The following is a 26,589-nucleotide window of genomic DNA, read 5'->3' on the forward strand; positions in this document are numbered from 1 at the left end:
AATATGATGAAGAGGTCAGGTTCTGCCACTTAATGCTTTGCAATCTTGGGCAAATACAATCTCTGTGCCTCAGTTTCTGAAAGAGTAAAATGGAGGTTTTTTTTAATAGCGTTGATATGAGGATCAAATGTGATAAAGCATTTGGCACATAGTGAATGCTCATAAATGGTAGTTATTATTAGTTTTCAATATGCTTCATGTCTCCGTGTCTCAGGTCTATTGCCATGAAAGAGGTATAACCATATTGCTGAATGGTGGCTAAAGTTTGAGATGCTCTCTCCATCTCCCTCTACATGAGGCCTCAGGAATCTCCCCAGTGGCTATAAAAAATGCCCTTGGAAGAGGGACAAAGGGTATGCATGGTTTAGTGTGTGTGGTTTCTCATTGGGCTACTAGAGACGCTTGCCTTTAGATGATACCCTAAGTTAACATAGGACCCCAAATCTACTTATTCCTGCTCTTAAAACTATACTCAAAGCTTCCATCCAAATGTTGAACCTAGGGCACAAAATTCTGAAAACACTCTGCAGTCAACCTCGTGTTTTTTCCATTCCCCAACCCCTCCAAAAGATGGTAACACTTCAAATCAGCTTTATTATGGGGTGACAGACTTGGGGTTCTTAGATATAGTGGTGGCTAGAAGAGTGGCACTTCATCCCTGCAGTGGTTTGTTTGGGGGTGGGGTGAGGTGGGGAGAATGCAAGGAGTCATCAGCTGGAGTGACCCTTGGCCCTGCCTTCTGTGCCTACACAGTGCCTGGCGCACAGCAGGTGCTCAATAAATATCTGTCAGCCGTTTGTGGGTAGTGGGGGTTACAGGCGATAGAGGCTCCCTTTGGGAACAATGTACAGGAAAGAACATCTTACATTCTATCTGTCTGCAGTTCTTGGTTCAGGGGTACTTCTCCCATTCCACTCCATCCTCCTGTAACACCTCATCCTTATTTTCTGTGAGAGAGGCTGGGCCTGCTTCATCCCAGCACCCCGAACTCTCTTTCCAGGGCTGCAGTTTCTCCACGTGGAAGACGATGTGGCATACACCATTTTGGGAGAGACACTACACCCATGACCCCTCACTTTTGAGGCTCAAGGATTTTAAAATCTGGAGGCCTTCCATACTGCTTGTCATTTAATGAGTACTCACTTTTAGAATTCCTCCCTGACATGCAGCCTTTTATTTCTGACCCTCGCCTCCCGCATTTAAGGGTATTACTTGGTGGCCTGGGGGACCCCATGCAACTTGAGGGGATCCCCGCTCAGGGGACGGAGTAAGGCAAGGAGGCGGGATTGGAGTGTTGGAGGCGGGACCGCAGGCTCCTAGAGCCACCCAATCGCAGGGCCAGTCAACAGCTGAGGCCACACCCCCGCTCCCGGCCGCGACCCCGGATCTTCCTCGCACTATTGCAGGGTTGGACGGAGGCCCGCGCATGCCTGCAGAAAACCTACGGCCGCGGAGGGGCGGGCCTTCTCCTGCTCCTTTCGATAGGCTTCGGCAGTGCGAATAGGCCCCGCCCCCATGGGCGGCCAAGTCTACGGACAAAGTCCGGGCTTGAGGATAGGCTCCGGCTGACAGCGTCCGGCAGCGCGGCTGAGCCCCGCCCCCACGCGGGGGCACGCTTCCTGATGCGGTCCGCGCGCGCTGCAAGGCGCCGGCGCCGCGGCCCGGCGTGGCTTTGTGACGAGCCTCCGGTGGTCCCGCCCCTTCCAGCAGCGTCAGCAGATCCCAGTGGTTGCGTTGGCGGGCGATGTCCCCGGGCGCTAGCCCGGCTTGGTCCCGCAGCCCTCGGGCGGCTCCCAGCCCCAGCAGCAGCTGGGCTACCTCCATGGCTCCTTCTCGGGCCGCCAGGAACAGCGGCGTCTGCTCCTGCCCGGGAGGAAACAGCCAGGGGGGGCGGTCAGGGAAGGCCACGCCCACAGGACTGGCCCTCCTACTTGACCGGTGGTCCCTCCCCCTTCAGGTTTTTCGGAGTTCCGGCGCTTTGCACCTCTCCCGCGTCAGCTTAATTGTGGGGGACGCCCGCTACCCGGTCTAACCCTGCCGTCCAGTGCGTCTTTATCGGCTCCGGCCTGGAGAAGGGAGCGGGCGGCCCGGGCGTTGTTCACGGCGGCGGCCCAGTGCAGCGCGGTTTTTCCTAGGGCACCACGTGAGAGGTTGTTACCCCGAGGCTGGGGGCCCGACGCCTGGGTTCCTGTTTCCCACGGATTCTGGACTTGGGGGAAGGGCTGTTCAGCCCGCCGGGTCCCTCCAAGGCGGAAGCGTTGCCCGGGTGACCGCCGGCTTGCAGGAAGCGTTGCTCCAGTGACGTCACCGGCGCGCGGGAGGGACAATGGGGCATTGTTCTGGGGTCGATGGGACCGGCAGATCACGTACCTCCCACGAGACCCCCTTCCTTCTCACACTCTTCCCCCATCCTAGTTCCCAGCGGACTAGGGTAGTGTGTGTGTGTGTGTGTGTGTGTGTGTGTGTGTGTGTGTGTGTGTTTGAGGATGATGAGGGAAGACTCACGTGCTGCCTACTGCCACCACACTGCAGATTTACCACCTTGACAGCAGGGTGGGAGGGAATGACCCAGCTTCCAGTTGGTCCCTCTGCTGACCCCTCTTTTTTGCATCTTATCTCACACCCCATTTGCTCAACTTCTTGATAACACAACATCAACTTCCCCAGATCCATACCCCATTTGTCTCTGGCCCCCACATCTGCTTGGGCTGCAATCAGTTCTTCAACCAGGTCCTCAACAGCTAGCCTGGCGGCCAGCATCAGGGCTGTGGTCCCATCCTCTGTCCGCGCATCTACTGCAGTCTGTCTGCTGCGGAGTAAGAGCTGGGGCGGGGTGGGGGGCGGCAGAGAGGGCCAGTGACCCCTGGTATATCTAGACTGCTAGCTAAGGTCCCTCACACTGTTAACCACCTCCCAATCCACATTCATCCATCTGTTCTTGTTTCTCTTTTCAGTCCCCAGTCTCACATCACCTTCCTCTCTGCCAAACCCAGAGGATGCTATTGCCCAGCCTTACTTGCAAGTTTGCCCCGTTTCCTTTAGCAACCCCAGTGGGCACTGACCTGGCAAACCTCCCGAGCATCAGCAGCCACAGCGGTGTGAAGGGGGGTGCGCCCTGCCCGGTCTGGCTGGTTGGGGTCGGCTCCTGCCTCAAGGAGGCGGCGGGCAGCGGTTGGCCGGGAGAATCGAGCAGCCAGGTGCAGGGGGGTCTCTCCAGTGCCCACGGTGTGAACCTGGGGACAGGCCCCTCCACCCAGCAGAGGTTCCCAGGGCTCAGGGCTTCCCAACCATGTCTCCTGATAGGTCCTGGACTCCACTCCCCCACAGCAGACTGCTGACATCAGGGGTGTCACCCCATCTGTGGGTGAGAGACATGAAGAATGGGAGACAACTGGGGAAGGGGGAGAACATGGAGGCTCAGGGAGAATCACAGCTTGAGGTGTCAGGAAGCCCAGCTTGGGTTCTTGATTTTCTGTGGCTTTAGTCAAGTGACTTTCTACTTTATTTTTCTCTGGGCTTTGGTTTCTTCATCTGTAAAAGGAAGCATCAGGCCTTAATACTCTAACATTCTAGGGCAGTGATTCTCAAACTTGAGTCCTGGATCAGACTCACCTGCGGAGCTTGTTAAAACACAGATTCCCCAATATTTTGAATTTCTGTATCAGTAGCTCTGGAGTGGAACCTGAGAATTTATATTTCTAACAATTTCCCTGGTGATGCTGATTTTTCTGTCCTGGGACCACTCTTTGAGAATGGCTGTTTGAAGCACTCACTCTAGTATTACTTTCTCCAGTTCTGATATCAAAGGACTTTCTGATTCTAAAAGGGTCAAAGGGAGTTTTCATTTTCTTAGTCTGGGTTGGCTCACATACCAGGCCCACGGGTGTCCACATCAGGGACATCCATCTCAGAGTCCTGGGGAGGAGTCAGCATGGCTGCCTGGGGGAGCTCCTGACAGTCACTACTCAGAGGCCAGAGCTGGCACTTGGAGGGTGAGGCCATTTCTTCAACCTTGAGGATCAGAACAAGGATCAGTGAAGGAAGGTTGACTTGTCCCTTCAAGCCCTCCATCACTTTAGGACCATTCCTGCCCCAGTGCTTTCACCTGGTCCGCCTCTTCTCCTTCCTTGGGGCCTGCGCACATCACAACTCCATCCTCATCAACTTCTGCCTCTGGTTTCAGTGCCCTGGAAGGGGGTGGGTGGGTAGAGGACCTTCAGGGTCCCTAAGATTTCCAGCAGGCTTCCCACCCCTCTCCCCCTTCCCGTGTCTTCAACTTCTGCATAGCATCTCTTATTGCTTCTGATCATAAATATACCTCCACAGGAACGAGTCCCCTCCCTGAGCCCCAGTTCTTTCTCACTCTCACTTGAGGCCGATGCTGTCCTCGCCCAGGGGGGGCCGGCGTCGGCGGGGAACTGGCTGAGTCTGAGACCTTCGAGTGAACCCAGGGGGCAGCCAGAGGGCCCCATGCTCTCGGCGCTTCCGGCGGATGAGCTGGAGGACGAGAAGAGCCCCGAGGGCCAGGAGAAGCACCCCGGCCACCGGCGAGCACAGTACAGGCCAGGGAAGCTGGTTGGCGGGGGGCTCTGGTGGAAGAGACACAGTCAGAAGAAGAGGCCATTCGTGGTGAGGCTGGGTACTCTGGTGAGACCTTTGGGTAAGTGCAGTAACCTCTTTTTGCCTCAGTTTCCTCAACTGTAAAATGGGAATAATAATAGTACTTGCCTCATAGGGGTCATTGGGAGGATTAAATAAGTTAATACTGTAAAATGCTTAGAGCGAGGCCTGGCACATAGTAAGTGGTATATAAGAGCTATTATTCTTTCATGTGCTGTGAATTGTTTGATACGGGGATGGTTGGATACTCTCGGCTTAGTAGAATAGACCAGAACCCAAGGTTTGTGGGCGGTCTGTGATAGAGGTTAGAATAAAGTACTGAGGGAAGTAAAGGAGATTGCAGAGCAAATGGGCCATGAGGAGATCTAGCTGGAGAAGAAGGTTAACAAAGGTAAGTCTCCACAAAGAACATTTGGGGTTCCAGTGCTTCTGTTTCATTTGACTTCATTGCTGGTTGCTGGCCTGAAAGCTGGCCTGGGAGCAAACTCAGGGGAAGTGATGGGGCCACCTACCGGTGCCTGCACGAGGGTGGGCAGCCAGCAGGGGTCCTGGCAGTAGGGGCTCCAGGGCCCCCACTGCGGCCATCGCAGCAAGGAAGCGGAGCAGGAGCCCAGGGTCCCAGGGACAGCGGGATGCAGGATGGTCGGGGCCACAGCGGGACAAGTCCACATCCATCACCACCACAAACCTGCGGGGAAGGCACCTCAGAGACCTTTCGGTTGGTCCCTGGTTCCCTTCTCTCTGCTGGTTAAAAAACTAATGTCTGCCCCCTCTCCCCCGCCTCCCAGCCTTCTTACCCAGTGCTGAGGGAGTCCGTCTCCTTGCCTGTAGGCTGTGTTTGAGGGGCTGCTCTCTCATGGTGAGAGGGGTCTGGGGTTCCTCCTAGCTCCTCTTCGGCCTGGGCTCCAGGATAGGGGTACACCATGTTCCTGCCATCACTATCCTTCCTTACCCAAAGCCCTACCCTCAGAGTCAGGGACAGCACCCGGGCCAGGGCAAGCAGCTGCTGGTCCAGGGTTGAGGGGCTCAGCACCACCAGCAGGGCCAGGGAGGGCCCCCACTGCGAATCCCCATCTTCGGGCCTGCAGTCGCCCCCATCCCAGCCACATTCTGCAGTGTTGCAGCCCTTCTCACAGTGTCCATTGTGGAAGTGATCACGGCAGTACTGGTCATAGGCTGGACTGTGGGTTGAGGAGACGGGGACTCAGGACCCCAAAAGAAACCTGACTTCCTCATCCCAGAGAGGATCCCTGATATTCCACAGCCTCTAGGGCTCTGGTTGCTAAGTGGGGGCAGCTCTGGAGTAATGGGCTTAGACCCTGGGTGGTAGGTAGTCCAGACACCCTAATGTCTGACACCTTTGTTTCCTAACACTGTCCCCGCTCTCTACCCTCCCAAACTCCTGTCTCCCTGAAGGGAAGCCCTTTTCCCTCAGGGATGCTGGTTGCTAGGGGAGATACTCCATGGCAACAGGGCTTAGAGAGAGAAGCTTGAGGCCAGAGATCCCACAGCTCTCAGAGGGTAGCTCTGAAAGAGGCAGTGCCCTCTTTCTTGGTCCCCACATTAAATATTCATGCTGCCCCATTCCTCTGGGTTGGAGTCTAGCATCTTATACCCCTAATTAGCAATGGTTATTAGGGTGGAAATTCCCTGAAGCTCGAGGCTGTGGTCATGCTGTAACTCGAGAGACATCTATGTCCTTCCTTCTGCCCTCACCCTGCCCCCGCCCAGCCCATCAGGGTTTCAGACTCACGTGCAGGCTGGAGGAGTCTCACAGTCATAGCCATCAAACAAACACTCTTCAGAGTCACATTGCGGATGGCACTGCCCATCCCGGAAGAGAAGCCAGCACCGAGAATGGGAGGGGCAGCCTTTCCAGGGGTCTGGGACCCCCAGGGAGCAGTCCCCACCATCCCAATTTCCTCCTGGGCCGCTGCAGCCAGCGTCGCAGGCCCCATCTCCACTTCTGCCCTCACATCCCTTTGCTCCAGGCCTCTGACACCGGGGCCCTGGAGAGCTGGGAGGGCAGGAGCATCGAAAGCCTGGGCCCCCCAGCCCAGGGGTCTCTGAGCAGCTGCCATTGTGTAGGCATGGAGAAGGAGGGCCACAGCCTGGAGGAGCGGGTGGGGTTAGGCAGTCAGGGCCCCCATAGCCATTGAGGCAGGCACAGTGGGGTGGGAATCCAGGCTTGGGGGAGGGCAGACACAGGCCACCGTGGTGGCAGTGATGGAGACCGCAGGAGGGGGCTCTGTGGCTGCAGGTGGGGCCTTCAAAACCCTGCGGAGAGGAGGAGAGAGATTGGGGGAAGGACCTTGTATTATTCTCCCTGCCTCCCCTTAAGCTAACCCCTGCATTAAGATAACTCAGAGGGTCCTAGATTCTCATATCTGGAAGGGGCCTCAGAGAACATCAAATTCATCATTTTACAGTAGTTGAAACCATGTCTCCCTTTTTTTTTTTTCACACAATGACATATTGCATAGTGGGGAGAATGGATGAACCACAGCTGTTCGCAAGAATGTGGGTGAAAGAATGAATATATGTACATGTATAACTGAATCACTTTGCTGTACACCTGAAGCTAACACAACGTTGTAAATCAGCTATACGCCAATTTAAAAAAAAACCCAAAAAAACATGGGTGAACTGTCATCATGATGTGAGTCCTGGAAGAGGAAACTGTTAATAGAGTAATAGTAATTGAACTAATACTATATTATCTTGATCCTTGGAGATAGGATTATGTACTTCACTTCCTCTGGGAAGGGAACAGCATACAGGAGGACATAAGTACATGAAAGTTATTATTAATATTGTAATTATTGTTTTAGGTTCATGGGTGTTATCTTGTAAGGATAATTAAAAGAAGGCAGTACATAAACTAATGTTAGTTTGTATGTTCGTGTATCATGAACCAAGGCTTAAGATTAACCCACTTTCATGCATCTGAGGTCTATAAACAAATACACACATGGAGTTAAAAGAACTTATCCAAGCTCACCCAGCTGGCCTTGGGGGACCTTCCCAAATCCCATGATTTGGGGATCTTCCCAAATCCCATGATTTCTGAAAGTTCCATTCATGCTACCACCTGATCCTGCCTTTCCCCACGACTGCTGCTGAGAACCACGTACCACTGTGGACATGAGATGGCTTTCTCCAGTAATTCCCACTCCAGTGCTCCCCCAGGTTCCTGGCTCAGGCATTCTCACCTTGCGTCAGCGTTGGGGGCAACAGAGAAAGCAGCTTTGTGGTCACTCACCTGGGGGCAGTGGCAGGTGAATCCTGGGGGTGGTCCTGCTGTGGCCTCACAAGACCCTCCATGGGAGCAGGGCTGGCTCTGGCAGGGGTCTAGCTCCACTTCACACTGCTGGCCTGTGGCAGGGGTGGGGTTAAACATAACACTCTGTTTCAGTCGCTGCCTCCTTCCGAGCTCATTCCCGGGAGACGGCCCAGCACTAGCCGCACAGGCAAAGGGGTGGTGGGCATGTTCTCTGGCGTGGGGCGTGGAGGCAGGGGGATGGACCAGATGACTAGGCTGCCCCACGGGCGGGGATTGTCTGGGTTTCCATGGTCAATTCAGCCGTGCCCAGAAATGCCCATACCCGCTCTCTCAGACCTTACCTGTGTGTCCAGGCAGACACTGGCAGTAGAAGGCATTGGCCAGAGAGTGGCAGGCTGCAGTGCCTGTGGGGTGACAGGGCTGGTCCAGACACTCATCCACGTCCCCCTCACAGCGCAGCCCCACAAAGCCTGGAGGGCAGGCACAGTGGAAGCCTCCAGGTTTGGGGGTGCACGTTCCATGGTTGTGACAGGGCTGGGATTGACAAGCGTCAGGTTCCTTTGAGCAGTTCTGTCCACTGTAGCCTGGTGTACACTTGTAGGCAAAGAGGGTCAGACAGGGAACCAGTAAATGAGCCCATCCTGGCACTCTAGGGGACCCAGCTCCAGATAGTCTGCAAGCACCCCACCTTCCAACTCAAAGCATCACTCAACTCACCATCCATCACAGCCGCGTGTAGCTTAACCCTTTTATCTCAACTCCACATGATACACAATTATTTGATAATACACAACTCAACCACTTCCCAGTCCCAAACAATCTCTTTGATTCATTGCCACTAGATATAGCTCCGTTTTTGAAAAAACCTTCTTCCCCCAACCACACATCCACTGGGTTCTGTCACGCTTAATTAATTTATAAGCATTTATTGAATGCCTGCTTTGTGCCAGGCACTTTTTCAGGCTCTAGGAATACAGAGAAAATTAAAACTCATCCCTGCTTCCATGAAATTCTCAGTCAACCAGAGGAGAGACAGCTGGCATTGATTGCATGATTATATACATAACCTCATAAAACCCTCCTAACAACCCTCTATGTGGATCATCTCATTTGAGTCTCACTTTGCAGAAAAGGAAACTGATTCCTTGAAAGATGAGTGACTTGCACAAGCCACACAGCTGGTAGGTGGCAGAGCTGGGATTCGATGCAAGTCTATGACTCCATAACTGATGACCTTAACCATTTTCTGATTATTTCATATCATTTTGCTAGTGAGAGAAGAGTCATTGATGAGGTCTGTATCATGTGCCAAGTTCTTGCATGAGGAAGGAGAGTATGCAAGAATGGAGTACTAGGAAGGCTTCAGAAAAATGGAGGAGAAGGGATTCACAAAGCATCCGAGGAATGGCCAGAGGGCTGGAAGAAGCAGACAAGGGGTGTGTTTGGAAACTTCTGGAGGAAGGAGTTTCACGAAAGAGGAAATAGAGCTGAGTAATGGGTACACGGGGGTTCACTACTAATCAGTATGCTGCTTTTGTGTATGTTTGAAAACGCTCGTGATAAAAAGTTAAAAAATAAAATTTAAGAGTTAAAGAAAGAGGGTGGTTAAAGGATCATGCCTTCTATCCAAACGCGTGGTTGTGAGCACAGGCATCAGGCTGCTTGGACTTGAATCCCAGCTTTGCCTTCCTGGCCTGCTCAGTGACCTGAACCACCAAGGTAAGGCCCTGACCCAGTCTGGAGAGAAGTTAGGGACATTCCCCTGAGGCAGACGCCTCCTGGGCACCATCCAGTGGAAGAGGGGTGAGGAAAGCCCCCAGAGAGCTAGTCTGGGGTGCAGGGAAGTCAGCTGCAGTTTTGTGTTGCTGGAGCAGGGTTAGGGGTTGGCGGGGAGAGGTGAGGCCTGAGAGGCAGGCAGGGCTGGGTCGCGCCGGGCTTGGGACTTCATTGTGAAAGAGGTGGGCAGCCACTGAAGGGTTTTAAGCAGGAGAGTGACAGGCCAGCTTAATATTTCCAACAGAGCACCCTAGTGGTGGAGTAGAGGCTGAACCTTTAGGAGGACAAGTGTGGAGGCAGGGATGATGGTTAGGAGGCGGATGCAGGTGTCCGGGTGGAATGCAGCGAAGCCCTGGACTAAGGCAGTGGGATGAGGGTGAAGGGGCAAGGACAGAGTTGAGAAATATTGAGGAGGTAAAATGACTTGGTGGTTGGTTGGATGTGTTGGGTAAATGAAAAGAAAATGCCCTCTCCCCCTCCCCTTTCTGCCCCATGACTGCTGTTTCCCACATCCAGCCCAACTTTGTCTTCCCCCACCTCCTCTAGACGCTCTCACCTGGCAGAGATAACCATTAGGTTGGGCTACGCAGGTGGCCCCGTGCTGGCAGGGCCTGGACTCACAGGGGTTCACCCTCTCCTGGCATGTACTGCCTTGGAATCCAGGGGGACAGTGGCAGAAATGGGAGGGGCCGCTGTCGATGCAGATGCCTCCATTCTGGCACAGGGAAGAGACTTCTGTGCCTGGGAAGAGAGACACACAGGGATTGATAAAGCTAAGTGGGGTGGAAGGATGCTCAGGGGCTCCAGACCGTGAGCAGAGAGGTCCATGGAGGGGCCACTGACATTCCTAGGGTGGGTGGAGGGCACTCAGAGCCTGAGGAGTCAGTAACTCTTGACCCCGAAGAGATTAAAACATCAAGTTCCCAACATGGATGGACCTAGAGATTGTCATACTGAGTGAAGTAATTCAGACAGAGAAAGACAAATATTGTATGATATTGCTTATATGTGGAATGTAAAAAAAAGGGTACAAATGAACTTATCTACAAAACGGAAATAGATTTACAGATGTAGAAAACAAACTTATGGTTACGAGGGGGTAAGTGGGGGAGCGATAAACTGGGAGACTGGGACCGACATATACACACTGCTCTATATAAAGTAGATAACTAGGGCTTCCCTGGTGGCACAGTGGTTAAGAATCCGCCTGCCAGTGCAGGGGACACGGGTTCGAGCCCTGGGCCGGGAAGATCCCACATGCCGTGGAGCAACTAAGCCTGTGGGCCGCAATTGCGGAGCCTGCGCTCTAGAGCCCACGAGCCACAACTACTGAGCCCATGTGCCACAACTACTGAAGCCCACGTGCCACAACTACTGAAGCCCGCGCGACTAAAGCCCGTGCTCCACAACAAGAGAAGCCACTGCAATGAGAAGCCCACGCACCACAACAAAAAGCAGCCCACGCTCGCCGCAACTAGAGAAAGCCCGCGTGCAGCAACAAAGACCCAATGCAGCCAAAAATAATTAATTAATTAATTAATTAATTTTTAAAAATCGATAACTAATAAGGACCTACTGTATAGCACAGGGAGTTCTACTCAATATAGTAATGGCCTATATGGGAAAAGAATCTAAAAAAGAGTGGATATATGTATATGTGTAACTGATTCACTTTGCTGTACACCTGAAACTAACACAACATTGTAAATCAACTATACCCCAACTAAAAAAAAAAAAAAAAAAAAAAATTAAGTTCCTCCTCCTGCCTGTTTTGTCAGAATGGAGAGAAATACCTCTTCTTTGGCTTATCAGGGCATTATAAGCAACTATATTCTTGGCTTTAAATGTCTCAAGCAAGAAAGAAGTCAAGAGAAACTTCAGGTGGGGACACCTGAAGTGCCTTAACTAATGGTCTAAGTCCATCCCCTGGGTTTTGCATCCTCTGATGTTCTGTCACAGTGATTCCCATCAGCCATCCCCTAACTTCACAATGGTCTCTTTCCTAAGTTTGTCTCATAACAAAACTTATTTGAACAAGGAGGGTATTCTTTCACCCGGGGGTTGGCATAACATCCGAGTGAGTGGGGCATGGCGAAGTGTGTTGAGTGTAGTTGGTTAAGCGTGGTTCACTCTAGTTGAGTTATGATGGTAAAGACAGTGCTGAGTTGTTCCACACTGGATCACTGGGTTATGTCCCTGGTGGTTGTGTTCAACGGGAGTCTGGTTGACTGGGCTGGGTGGTGTTGCTTGTGTTGTGTTGAACGTGGTGCTAGGAGTTGAGTTGTGTTAGGCTGTCCTGGGTGTTGAGCTGCAGCATCAGTAACTGGTTGTCTGTGTTGCTTTGACTCTTGGTCCACTGTTTGCCCAGATGTTGTGTGTGGATGTCCTTAGGGGTGGGGTAGGGGAGGACACTCTTTTGCTCTTCATCTGCTCCATAGTCGGTCCTTGGGTCAGTACCTTGGCTCAGAGCAGCCTTCTGGCAGGAGGACAGCGGCAGGTTGCAGAGAGGTCCGGTCCATCCCTGGAGGCACAGGCACTGGAAGGAGGGCCCAGTCTGGAGGCAGTGGGAATTGTGTGGACAGGGCTTCTGAGCGCATGAGTCCATCAGCGTCTGAGGGTTAGGAGGGAGCGTGAGGCAGGAAAGACCATCAGCTTCCCAGGCCTAGAGATGGTCCTCTGCCAGTGTCTCAAAATCCCTTACCTTGAAAACTCTCTCCTGAATGGTCTGGGACTAGGTCACCCTCCCTGGTTTCCTTGGATACCCACATCCCAGAACAGTCGCTGGGATCAGAAATCCTTTCAGTGAACCATACAAATCTCAAGCTAGACCTCAACTCCTAGACTTCCAAACCTCCTTTCACGTGGATACCTCTCCTAAGCTTCCCTGCTGCCACCTTTTAATACCCGAGGCCCTCTCACTGGAGCTCTCCTGCCCCTCCCTCCTCAGCACACCTGGCTCAGTGCCCCTCACCTGGCAGCTGCCTCCTGTGTAGCCAGGGGGACAGAGGCAGCGGGGACCCTGAGGGCCATCTTGGCAGGTTGCCCTGTTCCTACAGGGGCTGGATAAGAAAGAGAGAGGGCACAGTAGGAGGAAGGCCAGGGCAACAAGGGGATGGAGTGTGTGATGTGGTGGCAGGCAACCACTGGGGAGACGGGGAAGCAGGAGGGAAGGCAGAGTGAAGGGATGTGGGATGTGGGATGAGAGGCAGCATGGCGCCCCAGAGGAGATGGAGAGGAAGGGTGGGGAGGGCTCCCTCCGGGCTCCCTCCCTCCCTCCAGGGGTCTTTGTGCCCTGCTCACCTGTCCGCACAGCTGGGACGGATCCTTGCCTCGCAGCGTGGGCCCTGGAAGCCCGTGGTGCAGAGGCAGGAGGAGGCGCTGGGCCTGTTCACACAGGTGCCCCCATGGAGGCACGGTGCTGGAGAGAGGAGGCTGTGAGGGGTTGGGTTCCTCGCCTGTAACCTGGCCCGCGGCCTCAGTCACACCCCACATGGGGCACCCCCCGCCCCCCGCAACTTCCCCACCCAAACAACAGCTCACTGTGTCCAGTTAATTTTTTTTTAAATGTGGTACAAACATACCCTGACCAGTTTCTCCATCCTCCTGTGGCCCAGCCCCAGGACATGGTGGGCACTCACCAGAGGCACAGTGGTCAATGCTGGTCTGGCAGCGGAGCCCGGTGTGGCTCGGAGGGCAGGTGCAGGAGTAGCCCTCAGGGCTGGGGCTACAGGAACCACCGTTGAGACAGGGCCCTGAGTGACAAGCTGTCAGCTCCTCGCTGCAAGTGGGCCCTGAGGGAAGCGGGTGGGGTCTGAGAAAAGGAAACCTCCTTTTCCTTCTTTTCCTCCTCTTCCCTTTCCTTCCCTTCCTCATCCCCATCCCCCAACCTCTTTTCTTTTCTCACCACCTCCTGCACGTCACCTGTGCCCTCTGTAGCCCGTGCCCAGTTTTTTTTTTTTTTTTTGCCACACCGTGGGGCATGTGGGATCTTAGTTCCCCGACCAGGGATGGAACCTGCACCCCCTGCAGTGGAAGTGTGGAGTCTTAACCACTGGGCCACCAGGGAAGTCCCAGCCCGTGCCCAGTTCTTCTTGGTGGTGACTGAGACCCAGAGCCCTTTGGACACATGTCTCCACTGGCCTTGCCCTTGATTTAAATGGTGGTCAGCCCAGGGTATATATGGTTTAGGGAGCGCCTCACCTGTGTAACCTGTGGCGCAGGTGCAGTTGTAGCCAAAGGGCTGGGGGTGGCAGGTCCCTCCGTGGGCACAGGGTGTGGAGATGCAACCCCCCAGCTCTGTGTCACACTCTGGTCCTGTCCAACCCACATCACACACACACGAGGATCTGGTCATAAAAGGAAAGGGGGGTTTTCTCTTCTCCCCTCCCCATTGGTCAGACCCCTATGACTTCTTTTTTGGCCCTGAGACTCTGGCCCCTTTCTCAGCGTCTTTGCTCTCAGCATTGTCCCCCTTCTGCCCTACCTGCCCCACTCGTTTTCTCCAACTAGATCTGTCTGTCTATCTATCTATTCATCCATCCCTTCTATAACTTGTTTATTGTCTGTCTTTCCTCATTAGAACCAAAGCTCCATGAGAGTAGATACTTTGTCTCTTTTGTTCTGTGTTGCTCCCCCAATGCCTGGAAATGTATCCACACATAGTAGATGCTCAATAAATATTTGTCTAATGAATGATGAGATGAATTGGTCCTGGGATTTAATACTCTTCTTTCTGCTTTGACCTCCCTAGTCCTCTGTTTCCCTCTTTATTTATGAACTCTCCCCTCATTGGATAACACTCACCAGTCAAACCCTCCCATTGGTTGTGATCTCAGAACTTTGCCATCTTCTTCCTATTCCCCATTGGTCATTTCCTACAGACTCACCCCTCACTGGCTCTTTTCTCCTGCCCTAGCTGAGGAGGACCCAGAGGAGACTATAAATGGGGAGGGCCTGGAAGATGTTACCTCTGGCAGTGCCCATGGTGGCAGGTGCAGTTGTCTTCAGCTGGGGCACAGCCAGGGCTTCCACTGGGGCAGAGGCAGTGGGCCTCTTCCTCCGGATCCTGGCATCTTTGCTTGGGCTGGCACAGGTTGGGGGCACACAGGGGAATTTCACAGAGATGACCTGGGGTGGGGAGATGGGTCAGAGAGAAAACAGAGTCCCTCCCTGTCCTTGACGGGACCAAAGGCCGCTTCTTATGCATGACTTGCTCACTCCCCATGAACCTGTCCTTCAGTGGCTCCCTAATGCCTCAGGATACCAACTTCTTCAGAATGACACATGGGGTCCTGCCTGTCATGGCCTTCCTACAATTGCTATGTTTCTGACCTTTGCCCCATTGTAGCCTAAGCTCTGGATGTCCTACACTCCCTTTAGCGGGGTGTGCTTTTCTTCCCTCCGTGCCTTTGCACATGCTGTTATCTGCAGTTAAAACACGCTGCCTAGCATTCTGTCTTGACAAACTCCTACTCAGTCTTTAAGACTCTGTTCAGCCAGCCTTTCTCATCTCTAGTCTGGGTTGGCCAGTCCTTTGTGTTCCTATAGGATCCTGTGCATTCCCCTCTCAGAGCACGTCCCTGGGCCATAATCAACTTGTTGGTCTCTCTACAGTAGATTTAAATCCACTTGAGGATAGCAACTCTTACTCAACTTTGTGTCTGTGTCTGGCATAGTAGACACTTAATAAATGTTTGCTAAATAAGCAAATGAATGGCTTGCCTTTGAACCTCATCCTCTGGTCCTGATCCCCAGTCATACCACTCATGTTGGGCCTGATGTGGGTCCTACAGTAACACCCTCAGCTCCTGTACGTTTGTGCAGGTTTTGCACTGCATAAATTTAAGGGATTCCATTCTCATTCTGTTCTCACATCCCAATCCTCAAATGCCCATCAGTGACCTCTACTGTACCCCAAATGGACTCAAATACCCCTCCAGTTCTTTCCAATGCCTCCCCTGCTGACCTGTGAAGCCAGATGGGCAGAGGCAAAGGAAAGCTCCTGGGAGGTCAAGGCAGCTGGCTCCAGTGGGGCATGGGCCACTCAGACACTCGTCCACCTCCGCCTGACAGCGTGGGCCTTCAAAACCTATGGCACAGCAGGAGGGTCAGGGACCTGCATGGAAGTCTGCCCCTGCCCTCACTCTCGCCTCCAGTGTTTGAGCCCCAGTTTACCTGGGAGACACTTGCAATGGAAGGATCCAGGCTGGTCCTGGCACTGCCCACCGTTGGCACAGGGAGAGCTTCTGCACTCGTTGATGTCCTCCTCACACTGGGAGCCGGTGAATCCTGGTGGGGTTGGGAGTGAGAGGGGAGAGATGACCAAGGTCTTTTTTTTTTTTTTTTTCTTTTCTTGACTTTCTCTAGATTTATGAGGGAGTTTGTTATAAATGTTTGAGCTTTACAGGCATGATTTCATGGATTCAAACAAGAAATTAAGAGTTAACACTGGTATTTAGCCTTCTCTTTACAAATACAGAAATAACATTGCTACAAATTGCAAGGGAGAGAATCTTGTTTCAGATGGTTTGGTTTGGGGTTTTGTCTAAACGTGTCATTATATAATGAAGGCCCCAATATGGGGGCTTCTCAAATAGTGATTTGGATTTCAGGACAAAATAGAGCATAACTTGGTAACTTTAGCCTTTATATAAATAAGGCATAACTGGATATGTGTACTAATGCTGAAAATACATTTTATCAAAAGAATAGATACAAGTCCTGGCCCTTTCCCTTGCTAGGAAAGGTGAACCTGGAGGACTTCCAGAGGAGACACCTGGGGCAGGTGGAGATGACAGGAGGGTGGTGCAGAAAGGTGAAACAGCCACCTGCTAGCCGTGTGACTTTGGGCAAGCTACCCAACCTCTCTAGGCTACACTTTATTCCCCTGTAAAAGGGAAATGATAATATAAACTACTCATGGTACCACTGAGAGGATTAAATGAGATAATGCCTGAAAAGTACATAGCCAAGTGCCTGGCTTAGAGTAAATATTCAATAAACATCGGTTATTATCATAACAGGGAACAGAGGGATGTCCCGTGAAGCTGGAGAAGGAAGGCCTGGGGCGACTTTCCCTGCCTCCATGCCGAACAGTGCCAAGACCAGCCAGGGACCCCCGGCATGCAGGGGGAGAGTACAGAGGACTCTGCAGGAGGGCTGGAGAGGAGGGACATTTGGGTGACTTAGCAGGACTCAGATGAGGGTGGGCGAGTAAGCAGGGGAAGATTTGGAGGACGTAACAGAAGAGAGTTTGGAGAACAGAGAAGGAGTTGGAGAAACGGGGCGCTCCTCGGTCTGGCCCGAGAGAGCTTCAAGAGGCCACGGGCGATTGCCAGGCTGGAACCGTGGAGTGGAATCTGCACTCACCGGGCCGGCAGACGCACCGGAAGCCATTGAGCAGGTCGTGGCAGTCAGCCTCGTTCAGGCAAGGGGCAGAGGCGCACTCGTCTGTCTCTACCTCACAGAGCTGCCCTTCTAAGCCTGAGGAGGGGTCAAGGGCGAGGCTCAGCCAGGCCAGCCTTGCCTTAGCTGCTCACCACTTCTGCCCAGGAGGCCCGGGTTCTAGAACCAGCCCTGTCCCTGACCTGACCTGTGCCCCAGCAGGCAGCCCCTCCCAGGGGGCCGTCTGCGTGTGGGTTGGAGAGACGAACCCGAGGCCCTGCTGCTCTGCTGTGTTTGGCTCTGCCCCCCTCAGGTGTGAAAGCTCAGGGAGCAGGGCACCTGCCGGGACATGTGGGAGGGCTCTGGGGAAGTGCATTTTGGGGCCATTCCTCTGTGCACAGAAGGCAGGGCTCACCCGGGAGGGCTGATCAGCCTGGAGGTCCTCGAGGTACCAATGTGACAAATGGGCATCTGCTTGGAGGTGATTCACTCCTCTTGTTCTACCTGGGCAGACCTCTGTGCCAGGGAGACCAGGGATCCCCAAGGTGGGGATTTGAAGGGCGTTTGGGGACCTGTGTCACTCCCATACTTGTCCTGCTTCTTCGGCCTCCTCCTGGTCTCCACTGTCTCACCCTGAACTGAAGCTGGATCAGACTCTGGACCTCGACTGCCTCCCTCTTCTTGCCTGGGGAACCTGCCTCTGAAGCTCCTTGAGTTCTACAACCTTGTCCCTTGGATTACTGGATAGTTTTCTCAGCATTTTTCTTTGGATACTTCTCAGCTTAGGAAGGCTGTGTAGTATAGTGGGTAAAACTATCAAAGCTTTGGGGTTGAATCCTGGCTCTGCCACTTACAAGCTGGGCAATCTTCAACAAGTCACTTAACCTCTCTGTGCCTCAGTTTCTTCATTTATAAAATGGGCATAGTGACAATGCTGACTTCATAGGGTTATTGTAAAGATTAGATAATGCATGTAAGATGCTCAGGCACAAAGTAAGCTGTTATTTTTCTGGTTTTATTCAGTTCCCTGATATTGGCTCTATCACTGTCTCCCTGGGGAGAGGTTTACCCCTCTTAACACTAACTTGTAGGTAGGTGCAGCCTTGCAGCATTCCTTTCCCCTTGTACCAAATTCAAGCACACAGACCCTTTGGGATTTTAGAGGTTTACTCTCAGTCTCTACAGGGGAGAGTTTCTGTGATTAGGAGGAGCATTCTGGGTTGGCATAAGCAGAGGCTGCAGCATGAAAAGTTTATTAACTGCTGCTCTGCTCTCCCTTGATGGGCCTCTGTGTACAGTGGACCAGTTTGTGTACCCTGCGGTGTCTATGAAATGAATGCAGAGTTGAGCAGTGCACAGCCTCACTACCGTCTGTGGCAGCCCTTCTCTCAGGGGCCGTCGGTTTCCCAGAGTTTTCATCTGGGGGGTGAGGGGAGGAGGAGAAGCATTCTTGCTGTCTGACCCCAACCGGCCTGAGGCTGTCTGTGCTCTGGAGGGGTCACGTCCAATGGGTTCGGGATTAGTCTCCCGTCTCCTCTACCCGAGGGCCCATTCAGCTGGTACCTGGTGGGCAGAGGCACTGGAAGGTGGCGAGCAAGTCCAGGCAGGTGCTGCCAGGGTGGCAGGGCTGCGACAGGCACTCATTGTGATCGGCCTCGCAGCGGGATCCCGTGTAGCCAGGGGGACAGAGGCACTCAAAGGAGCCGGGCGTGTTGAGGCAGGAGCCGCCATGTTCACAGGGACTGGGGCCTTGCTGGGCTAGGAGGAGAGAAGATCCGGGAGTCCGCAGGGGTCAGTGGTGGAAGGGCGAGGAGGCCAGAGTGGCAGGGCAGGTGTGGGCACCCTGTTTGTGGCTGATGAGATCAAAGTGGGGAAAGGGATTGTGGCTTTAAAATGGAGGAGGACTAAATGGGGCCCCGAGGGCTGAGGATTGGTGAGAAGACCGTGTGAGGCAGAGATGCCAAAAATGGACAAATTCAGGAAAAAGAGATGTTTGTTTATTTACGTGGCCACCGTGCGGCTTGCGGGATCTTAGTTTCCCAACCAGGGATCGAACCCAGGCCCTTGGCAGTGGAAGTGCGGAGTCCTAACCACTGGACCGCCAGGGAATCCCCGAGATGTTTATATTTTTAATTTGGAAAACAATTTGCCTGCTTCCCTCTTCAGTGCAGAGGCTGTCTGGGGGCTCAGAGAGGGTCTCATGCGGAGGTGCCTCACCCATCTGACACTCGTCCAGGTCCTGGTGGCAAGTGGGCCCCGTGTAGCCAGGCTGACACACGCAGAATGTGGAGCCCCTCAGGGGGTTGGTGTTGCACTGGGCTTCCTGGTGGCACGGCTGGCTCAGACACATGTCCTCCATGTGGCACAGGAGGCCTGGAGGGCAGGGTGGAGGCGAGGCTCTCAGAGGCCGCTTGAAGCTCCCAGCTGCCCTCCTGGTGCTTCTGTCACGTACCATCTCCACCTCCCACCTCCCGCCTCCCTGTACCCCGTGTCACACCTGTGCGGCCAGGTGGGCAGAGGCAGGAGAAGGCGCCCACACGGTCGATGCAGGTGGATCCTGGGGCACAGGTGGCGGCAACACAGTCGTCCAGGTTCTCCTCGCAGCCCGTGCCTCCCCAGCCGCTCACACACACACAATGGAAGCCGCCAGCTGAGTTCTGGCAGGTACCCCCGTTTCTGCAGCGAGGGAGACCCTGAACCTCACATTCGTCCACATCTTCAGAGCAATCCCAGCCTGCCAAGGGGAAGGGGACAGGTGCTGGAGCTGGGGGCCCTGTGAGGAGTGGAGAACAGGGGCTGACCATCTGGGCCACTGGTGCCATCAACTTGGCTGAAACGACTCACCTGTCCAGGCCTCTGGGCAGAGGCAGGTGTAGGTGCCCAGCCCATCCTGACAGGTGCCTCCGTTCTGACACTGGTGCCCGACACAGTCATCTGGATTCACCTCACAGCTTGGGCCTGTGAAACCTGACAGGGTCATGCGATCAGCTGAGGAAAGGGGACCCATGGGAGGCAACCTCCGTGCCCAGAGAGAGGGGCTGCAGGAGGACCCCTGCGAGGACACACCTGCGGGACACAGGCAGAGGTGGAAGGTGGAGTCTCTCCCTGGAACCACTTGACAGGTGCCCCCACTGGGACAGCCCCTGGGGGGGCAGGGTCCTGGCCGGAGCTCACAGCGTGGACCCCCCCACCCAGCGGGGCAGAGGCACTGGAAGGACCCCAGGGTGTTATGGCAGGAGGTGCCCTTGGGGCAGGGTCCTGGGTCCAGGAAACACTCGTTGACGTCGCGTTCGCAGGCGTGGCCCTCGAAGCCAGGTGGGCAGCGGCACTGGATCTGGGGGTATGTGGCCAGACACAGCCCTCCGTTGACGCAGGGGTTGGCTGAGCAGAAGTCCCGGAGCTGGCAGTGCTCACCTGAGGCAGAGGACGGGGGGGCGTTTTCCTAGCACTGCACAAATTCCAGCTCCTCTGAGATGACCCAGCTCTCACTCTGGATTATCTCTGTGTCTAATTTCCATGTTTTCTTCCCTTCCCTCCCATACCCTCTCTGCCCTATTCCAACACCCTCACTTTTATCATTCTTTGGGAGAGTTATATCTGGAGTGACCACATTTTTCAAGCTGAAAACTGAACAGGTAGCTGTTGGTGGGAGTATTGTGAATCAGCCCTGCTTGGGAAAATCTGGGACGTAGGGTTCCTTTAGTGGTGACCTTGGTGGCGAATTAGAAAGCACGCAGCCTCTGCAAGCAGGAGACTTAGCCCCTTGCCTTGGCCCGGCCAGTTGGGTGCCCTCGGGCAGTCGTCTTGCCTCTCTTATCCTGATTTCCTGAACTTCAGGTGGGTGTAATGGTCCGGATAACGGTAGAGAGACTCACTTCACAGCCGTGTGCACCAGTGGGAATGGCGGCGGTGGCGGCGGTGGCGCTGGTACTGAGCTAAGTAAGCACTTCCTGAACATCGCCCCCTTTCTTCCCCACACCAGCCTTATGAAGTGTGGACATCGGCTGACAACCGAGGACCCAGACAGCTTAAATATCTTACGCAAGGTCACATGTCTAATCAGTGGCAGAGCTGGCAATGGACCCGAGGAGGGGGCCGCCCAGAGCCCCTACTCTGAAGCACAAGGCCTGGCTAGTTGCCACTGGCCATCCTTCTTGTTGTCACGTACGCTGGTCTCTCACACCCAGTCTCAGGCCCAGTTTCCTCAGAATTTCCTCGTCAGTTAAAAAATCTCCATGTCCTGGGCCCACCCCAGATGCACTAGGGCAGGCTCTCTGGGACAGGGCACCGGTATGTTTAAGGCTTTCCAGGTGACTGCTATGCCTACCCAAGTTTGAGAAACTTTGTCTCTAGTCCACCGCCTCCTGGATGCACCCACATCCCAAGCACTCTCTGGCCGCGTGGCCCTTGCTGCCCGGTCCAGCCCTCCCCATCCTGGTGAGGCGCTATGGATCCTTTCTCTCCAGGGCCTCGCAGCTCTGTCCAGGCACCCCTGACCACTTCCTCATGGTAGCACACCCTGCCCGTCATGTGTCCTGCTCTCTCGCTCCAGGGCTGCACCCCCTCCCCATCACACCGCCCATCACTGCAGTCTTCCCAGGTGACAGTATGGGCTCCCACCACTCAGAATAGAAGCCATTCAGGTGCTCAGAATGCAGAGTCCTGGAAGTCCCCTGCTGTGCTAGGCATTAACCCTCTAGCTAGTGGACCGAGGGGAGGTTGAGGGGCTGGGAAAGGGGTCAGGGTGGTGTGCGAAGGGGGCTGCGGCAGTAGCTATTTACCAGCTGGCTTGGAAATACCTCAACATCTTAGCAATCAGTACTATCCTGTCGGTGAATGTCAATCTTGGGTAAATGGTTCACCAAGAATTGGCTTGTTGATTCTCTCGGCCTCTCTCCTCAAAGGGCTCGCAGTCTCTCAGGCTCTAGTTCCACCTTTCCTACCCCACAGCCCAGCCCGTGGCCCCTGCCTGTCCCCCTTCCTCGCCGCTCCCATCAATGCTCACCTGTCCATCCCGGCATGCAGGAGCACTGTGGGCGGCCCGAGGCCTGGATGTGGCAGTGGCCCATTTTGGAACAGAAGGAAGCACAGGGGTCCTTGAGCTGGGCCTGGCACCTGTCACCAGTGAAGCCAGAGGGGCAGGTGCAGAAGAAGCTGGGGGCCAAGGGAGAGGGAGGGCTGGGGGAGCTGGGAAGGGTGGGAAGCAGGGCTTGACAGCTGCCTCCATTCTGGCAGAGCTGGGCATCCTGGCAGGGGTCCGGAAACTGGCATGTCTCACCCAGGAAGCCAGGGGCACACCTGGGCAGGGGAGGAGACAGGAGAGCTTACTTCCTGGCCCTCTGCTTTCTCTCCTCCCTCCCTCCCTTGCCTTCATTTGTTTCCCTTCATCTGCTTCACCTCCTCCCTTTCTCCTTTCTTCCCATTTCTCCCCGTCCCCTCCCCTACTCCCCTTCCCAGTCTCCCACTCCCACAAGGTACACTCACTGGCAGGTCCCTTGCCCCTGAGATAGGCTCAGGCAGGTGCCTCCGTTGGCACAGGGTTCTGGGAAACTCCCGCACGGCAGCCCTAGAGATGGAGATGAGGATGAGCCGGGAGCAGGGAGCATTACGCTCCACTTTTCCTCCCCTGGACGCTCCGGAGGGACCTGCCTGCAGCAGCCCTGCACAGGTGCTCTAAACCACCATCGCCTTGATATTCCTGTCCCTAGTCCCCACGTGGTGCTCACTCCCCAGCCCCCTAGATCCCAGGCCTCTCAGTTACTAATCCCCACCCCTCCTTTCCTGTTTATTCTCTGGCCTCCCAAGTCCAGCTTCAGGCTCCATCCCTCGGAAGCAAGACAACAGGGATCAGGAGGGGGGCTGAGGGGACTCCTGGGAGGTGAATGGCTGAAACATTGAAGGGATTTCCTCCCGGAAGGGCCCAGCATTGAGCCATCGGGGGATGGGGACAGCTGGACTGGGAAAGGGACTTGGTGGGCCCTTGACCTTCCCGTGTCTCCATCTCCTGTTCCCTCTCATCTCTTCCCCTAGCAGGTGGTCCCTCTTTTCCCCGCTCTTCCTCCTAAACGTGACTGTAAGAGCACGCTGTCCCCCAGTTCCAGGGCCAACTTGGTTCTCCCTGGGGGTGGGCACCTTCTCACCCATCCCCCCTACGGTCACCACCCCTGGCACGGGGCCCATAGCCTGGGTCTGTGTAGCTGCAGAGTTGTCTCTCCCTGCCGGCAGTCCCATTTGGGGGGGTGAGAATCTTCTCCATCCGGTGTTGCCTCAAAGCATGGGGCTTGACCCTCTGTCCCCAACCCACTGGACATCCTCCTAAGGAATGTGGGTCCCCTCACTTCTCCCACCCCACGCCTCACCTCTGGTCTGGACGACTGACCGACACAGCAGCAGCAGCAGCGGCAGCAGCAGTGAAGGGGGCTGCATTCCAGAGCCCCTGCCCAAGCCCAGATCCCCCCCTGCCTCTTCCAGTGGGACCCTCAGAGCCCTCACTGAGGCAATAACCACCTCCTCTGCTCCCACGGCCCCTTCTTCCTCCTCTTCGGCCTGCTGCGAACCTCACGTCTGAGCTGTTTCCTGAGTCACACAATGTCCTGGACACCCTAGTGATGGGGGGGGGGGCGGAGTGGAGGAACATTGAGGGGGATGAGGGAGGGGCCTTCTGTCCCTGACAACCCCTGGGGAGGTGGCGAGGAAGAAGGGCAGTGTGGCTGGAGTGCAAGTGATAGACGGGGGAACGGGGCCCCTGGAGCAGTCCCAGTCCTTCTGTTGTGGTCTCCCCTTTCTAGAGACGGGAACTGCAAGGCGGCTGCCCTATGCCCTGGGGGCGGGGTCGGGTCAGGACCTGGAAACAGAGGTGTGGGGTGATGAGACATCTCCTATTCCTCTTGCATGGAGAGGATGCTTGTTTTGCGAGGTCAGTACAGATGCTTCTCAGAGAATCCGCACGCTTCCACCCACTCATCTTGGCAAAAGGAACACAGGGGACTTCTGGGTCTACCCTTGGCCCTTGCTGGGCTGTTAGTTTTCCCCTTCTGGGAAATGGGGAAGATGCTGGGCTGGTTTGGGGGGAAATCTCGGCCTTCTTTTGGAGGGGAACGTGTAAGATCGTCATCGATGATAAATGAACATTGTCTCCACTAAATTTTGCAGTCTGGATTATCCATAGCAAACGCTGCGTTTGTGTGGGTTCCCCTCCTCCCATGTCTCCTTCCCTCCACCGCAGAGGTCCCTGGGATGCAAGGAATGGCAGTCACTGAATTAAAAATTGGAGTAAATAAAATCACAAAAGCGAGAATGCAGGGCCCTGACTCATTCAACCTTCTTGAGTCAACCCAGGACGGCTTTGGGGTCAGCCACACACCCAGTTCCTCAAGTAGCTCAGAGAACTGAGAGTCCAGGGTGGTTCGAGGTGTCGTCAGCAGCTGTGCACAGCCCCAGCACTGAGGCGCTCACGGCCGAGCCTGGTGCACCCTGAGTACCTTTCCACGTCAATAAGTATACTTTGCCAGCACAATTTTTTAAAATTACTAACTTTTTATTTTGAAATAATTTAAAACTCACAGAAAAGAGGCAAGAATACTAAAAATTATTCCAGGATATTCTTCACTCAGATGCACCAATTGATATCATTTGACCACATATGCTTTATCATTATTTTTCTAAATACACATTAGTATTTTTTTCTGAACAATTTGAGAGTAAGTTGCACACAATATATCCCTTTCCTCATAAATACATCGGTGTGAATTTCTTAAGAACAGGAACCTTCTTTTTTTTTTTTTTTTTTTTAGAGATTTTATTTTTATTTTTTTAAAAGAAGGTTACTTAATTAATTAATTAATTATTTTTGCCTGCGTTGGGTCTTCGTTTCTGCACACGGGCTTTCCTCTAGTTGCGGCAAGCGGGTCTTTCTCTTCCTTGCAGTGCGTGGGCTTCTCATTGCGGTGGCTTCTCTTGTTGCGGAGCACGAGCTCTAGGCGTGCGGGCTCAGTAGTTGTGACTCACGGGCTCTAGAGCGCAGACTCAGTAGTTGTGGTGCTCGGGCTTAGTTGCTCCGCGGCAAGTGGGATCTTCCTGGACCAGGGCTCGAACTCGTGTCCCCTGCGTTGGCAGGTGAATTCTTAACCACTGCAGCACCAGGGAAGTCCCAAGAACCTTCTTTTACATAACCACAGTACAGCTATCAAAATCAGGAAACTTAGAGTGATACAATACTATTAGCTAATCTACAGTCCATGTTCAAAATTTGCCAATTGCCTCATAATGTCCTTTTTTTTTTTTTTTAATGCATAATGTCCTTTATAAAGCTTTTTTTTCTTGGTCCAGAATCTAATCTAGGATTATGCATTGCATTTATTTGTCATGTCTTTTCAGTCTCCTTTATTTTAATAAGATAAAAGGATACAGTTCCTTAGATTTTGTCTTTCATTATATTGATACTTTTGAAGGATACAGTTCAGTTACTTTGCAGACTGTTCCTAAATTTAGGTATGTCTGCTATTTCTTCAGTTTATGCATTTCTGACCAGGAATACCACAGAAGTGATGTTGTGTCCTCAGTGTATCACACCAGGAGACACGTGAGCCAACATCATTCTTTTTTTTTTTTTTAAATTAATTAATTATTTTATTTTTGGCTGCACTGGGTCTTCATTGCTACGTACGGGCTAAGCGGGGGTTACTCTTTGTTGCGGTGCGTGGGCTTCTCATTGCGGTGGCTTCTCTTGTTGCGGAGCACGGGCTCTAGGCGTGCGGGCTTCAGTAGTTGTGGCTCGTGGGCTCTAGAGCGCAGGCTCAGTAATTGTGGCCCATGGGCTTAGTTGCTCTGTGGCATGTGGGATCTTCCCGCAGCAGGGCTCGAACCCGTGTCCCCTGCATTGGCAGGCAGACTCTTAACCACTGCACCACCAGGGAAGTCGGAGCTAACTTCATTCTTTTTTTTTTTTTTTTTTTAAATATTTATTTATTTATTTATTATTTTTGGCTGTGTTGGGTCTTCGTTTCTGTGTGAGGGCTTTCTCTAGTTGCGGCAAGCGGGGGCCACTCTTCATCGCGGTGCGCGGGCCTCTCATTGTCGCGGCCTCTCTTGTTGCGGAGCACAGGCTCCAGACGCGCAGGCTCAGTAGTTGTGGCTCACGGGTCTAGTTGCTCCGCGGCATGTGGGATCTTCCCAAACCAGGGCTCAAACCCGTGTCCCTGCATTGGCAGGCGTATTCTCAACCACTGCGCCACCAGGGAAGCCCGCTATCTTCATTCTTAATGGTTGTCTAGTATTCCACTGTTTGGTGAACTCTAGTTCACTGAAACCAGTTTCCTATTGTAAGGGCGGCACTTAGGTGGCTCTCAATCTTTAAAAATATGAGAAACTATGCTGCAATAAATATTCTTGAACTTACATACTTGAGTGGTTGTCTAGTTATTTCCTTAGGCTAAATTCCTAGAAGAGAATACTGAGTCAAAGGGTCAAAGGATAGACTTAAAATTTTATTTTGGCTTTGAGAAGAATTAGGACATATATCTATTTGT

At 53.6% G+C, this 26,589-nt stretch overlaps 1 protein-coding gene across 1 annotated transcript; it reads right to left on the minus strand.

Moving 5' to 3' along the window:
• Positions 1 to 569: 569 nt before the first annotated feature.
• On the minus strand, positions 570 to 23,614 carry NOTCH4 (notch receptor 4). The gene is made up of 30 exons (XM_059938475.1): positions 23,422 to 23,614; positions 22,547 to 22,628; positions 22,068 to 22,360; positions 20,129 to 20,476; positions 19,907 to 20,029; positions 19,560 to 19,796; positions 19,280 to 19,435; positions 18,626 to 18,820; positions 17,048 to 17,161; positions 15,854 to 15,967; positions 15,645 to 15,767; positions 14,647 to 14,806; positions 13,880 to 14,025; positions 13,318 to 13,470; positions 12,980 to 13,097; positions 12,651 to 12,738; positions 12,137 to 12,290; positions 10,236 to 10,420; positions 8,245 to 8,497; positions 7,883 to 7,995; positions 6,374 to 6,897; positions 5,418 to 5,801; positions 5,133 to 5,308; positions 4,370 to 4,589; positions 4,106 to 4,187; positions 3,873 to 4,011; positions 3,063 to 3,358; positions 2,676 to 2,823; positions 2,034 to 2,131; positions 570 to 1,863 (listed from the first exon to the last, which is right to left on the minus strand). The coding sequence occupies exons 1-30, from the start codon at positions 23,486 to 23,488 to the stop codon at positions 1,174 to 1,176; spliced, it is 5,979 nt and encodes a 1,992-aa protein (XP_059794458.1). The 5' UTR covers positions 23,489 to 23,614; the 3' UTR covers positions 570 to 1,173.
• Positions 23,615 to 26,589: the final 2,975 nt, after the last annotated feature.

The sequence above is a fragment of the Balaenoptera ricei genome, chromosome 11 (genome assembly GCF_028023285.1).
Source record: "Balaenoptera ricei isolate mBalRic1 chromosome 11, mBalRic1.hap2, whole genome shotgun sequence".
NCBI lineage: Eukaryota > Metazoa > Chordata > Mammalia > Artiodactyla > Balaenopteridae > Balaenoptera > Balaenoptera ricei.

What these genes read in the sequence shown, in the direction of transcription:
- NOTCH4 (XM_059938475.1), bottom strand. Translation starts at nt 23,488, where the DNA reads ATGCAGCCCCCTTCACTGCTGCTGCCGCTGCTGCTGCTGCTGTGTCGG. An exon ending in CGTCCCAGCTGTGCGGACAG is followed by an intron (nt 12,739 to 12,979) that starts GTGAGCAGGGCA and finishes TTTCTTATCCAG; the next exon opens with CCCCTGTAGGAACAGGGCAA. An exon ending in GAAGGCTGCTCTGAGCCAAG is followed by an intron (nt 10,421 to 12,136) that starts GTACTGACCCAA and finishes CTCTCTTCCCAG; the next exon opens with GCACAGAAGTCTCTTCCCTG.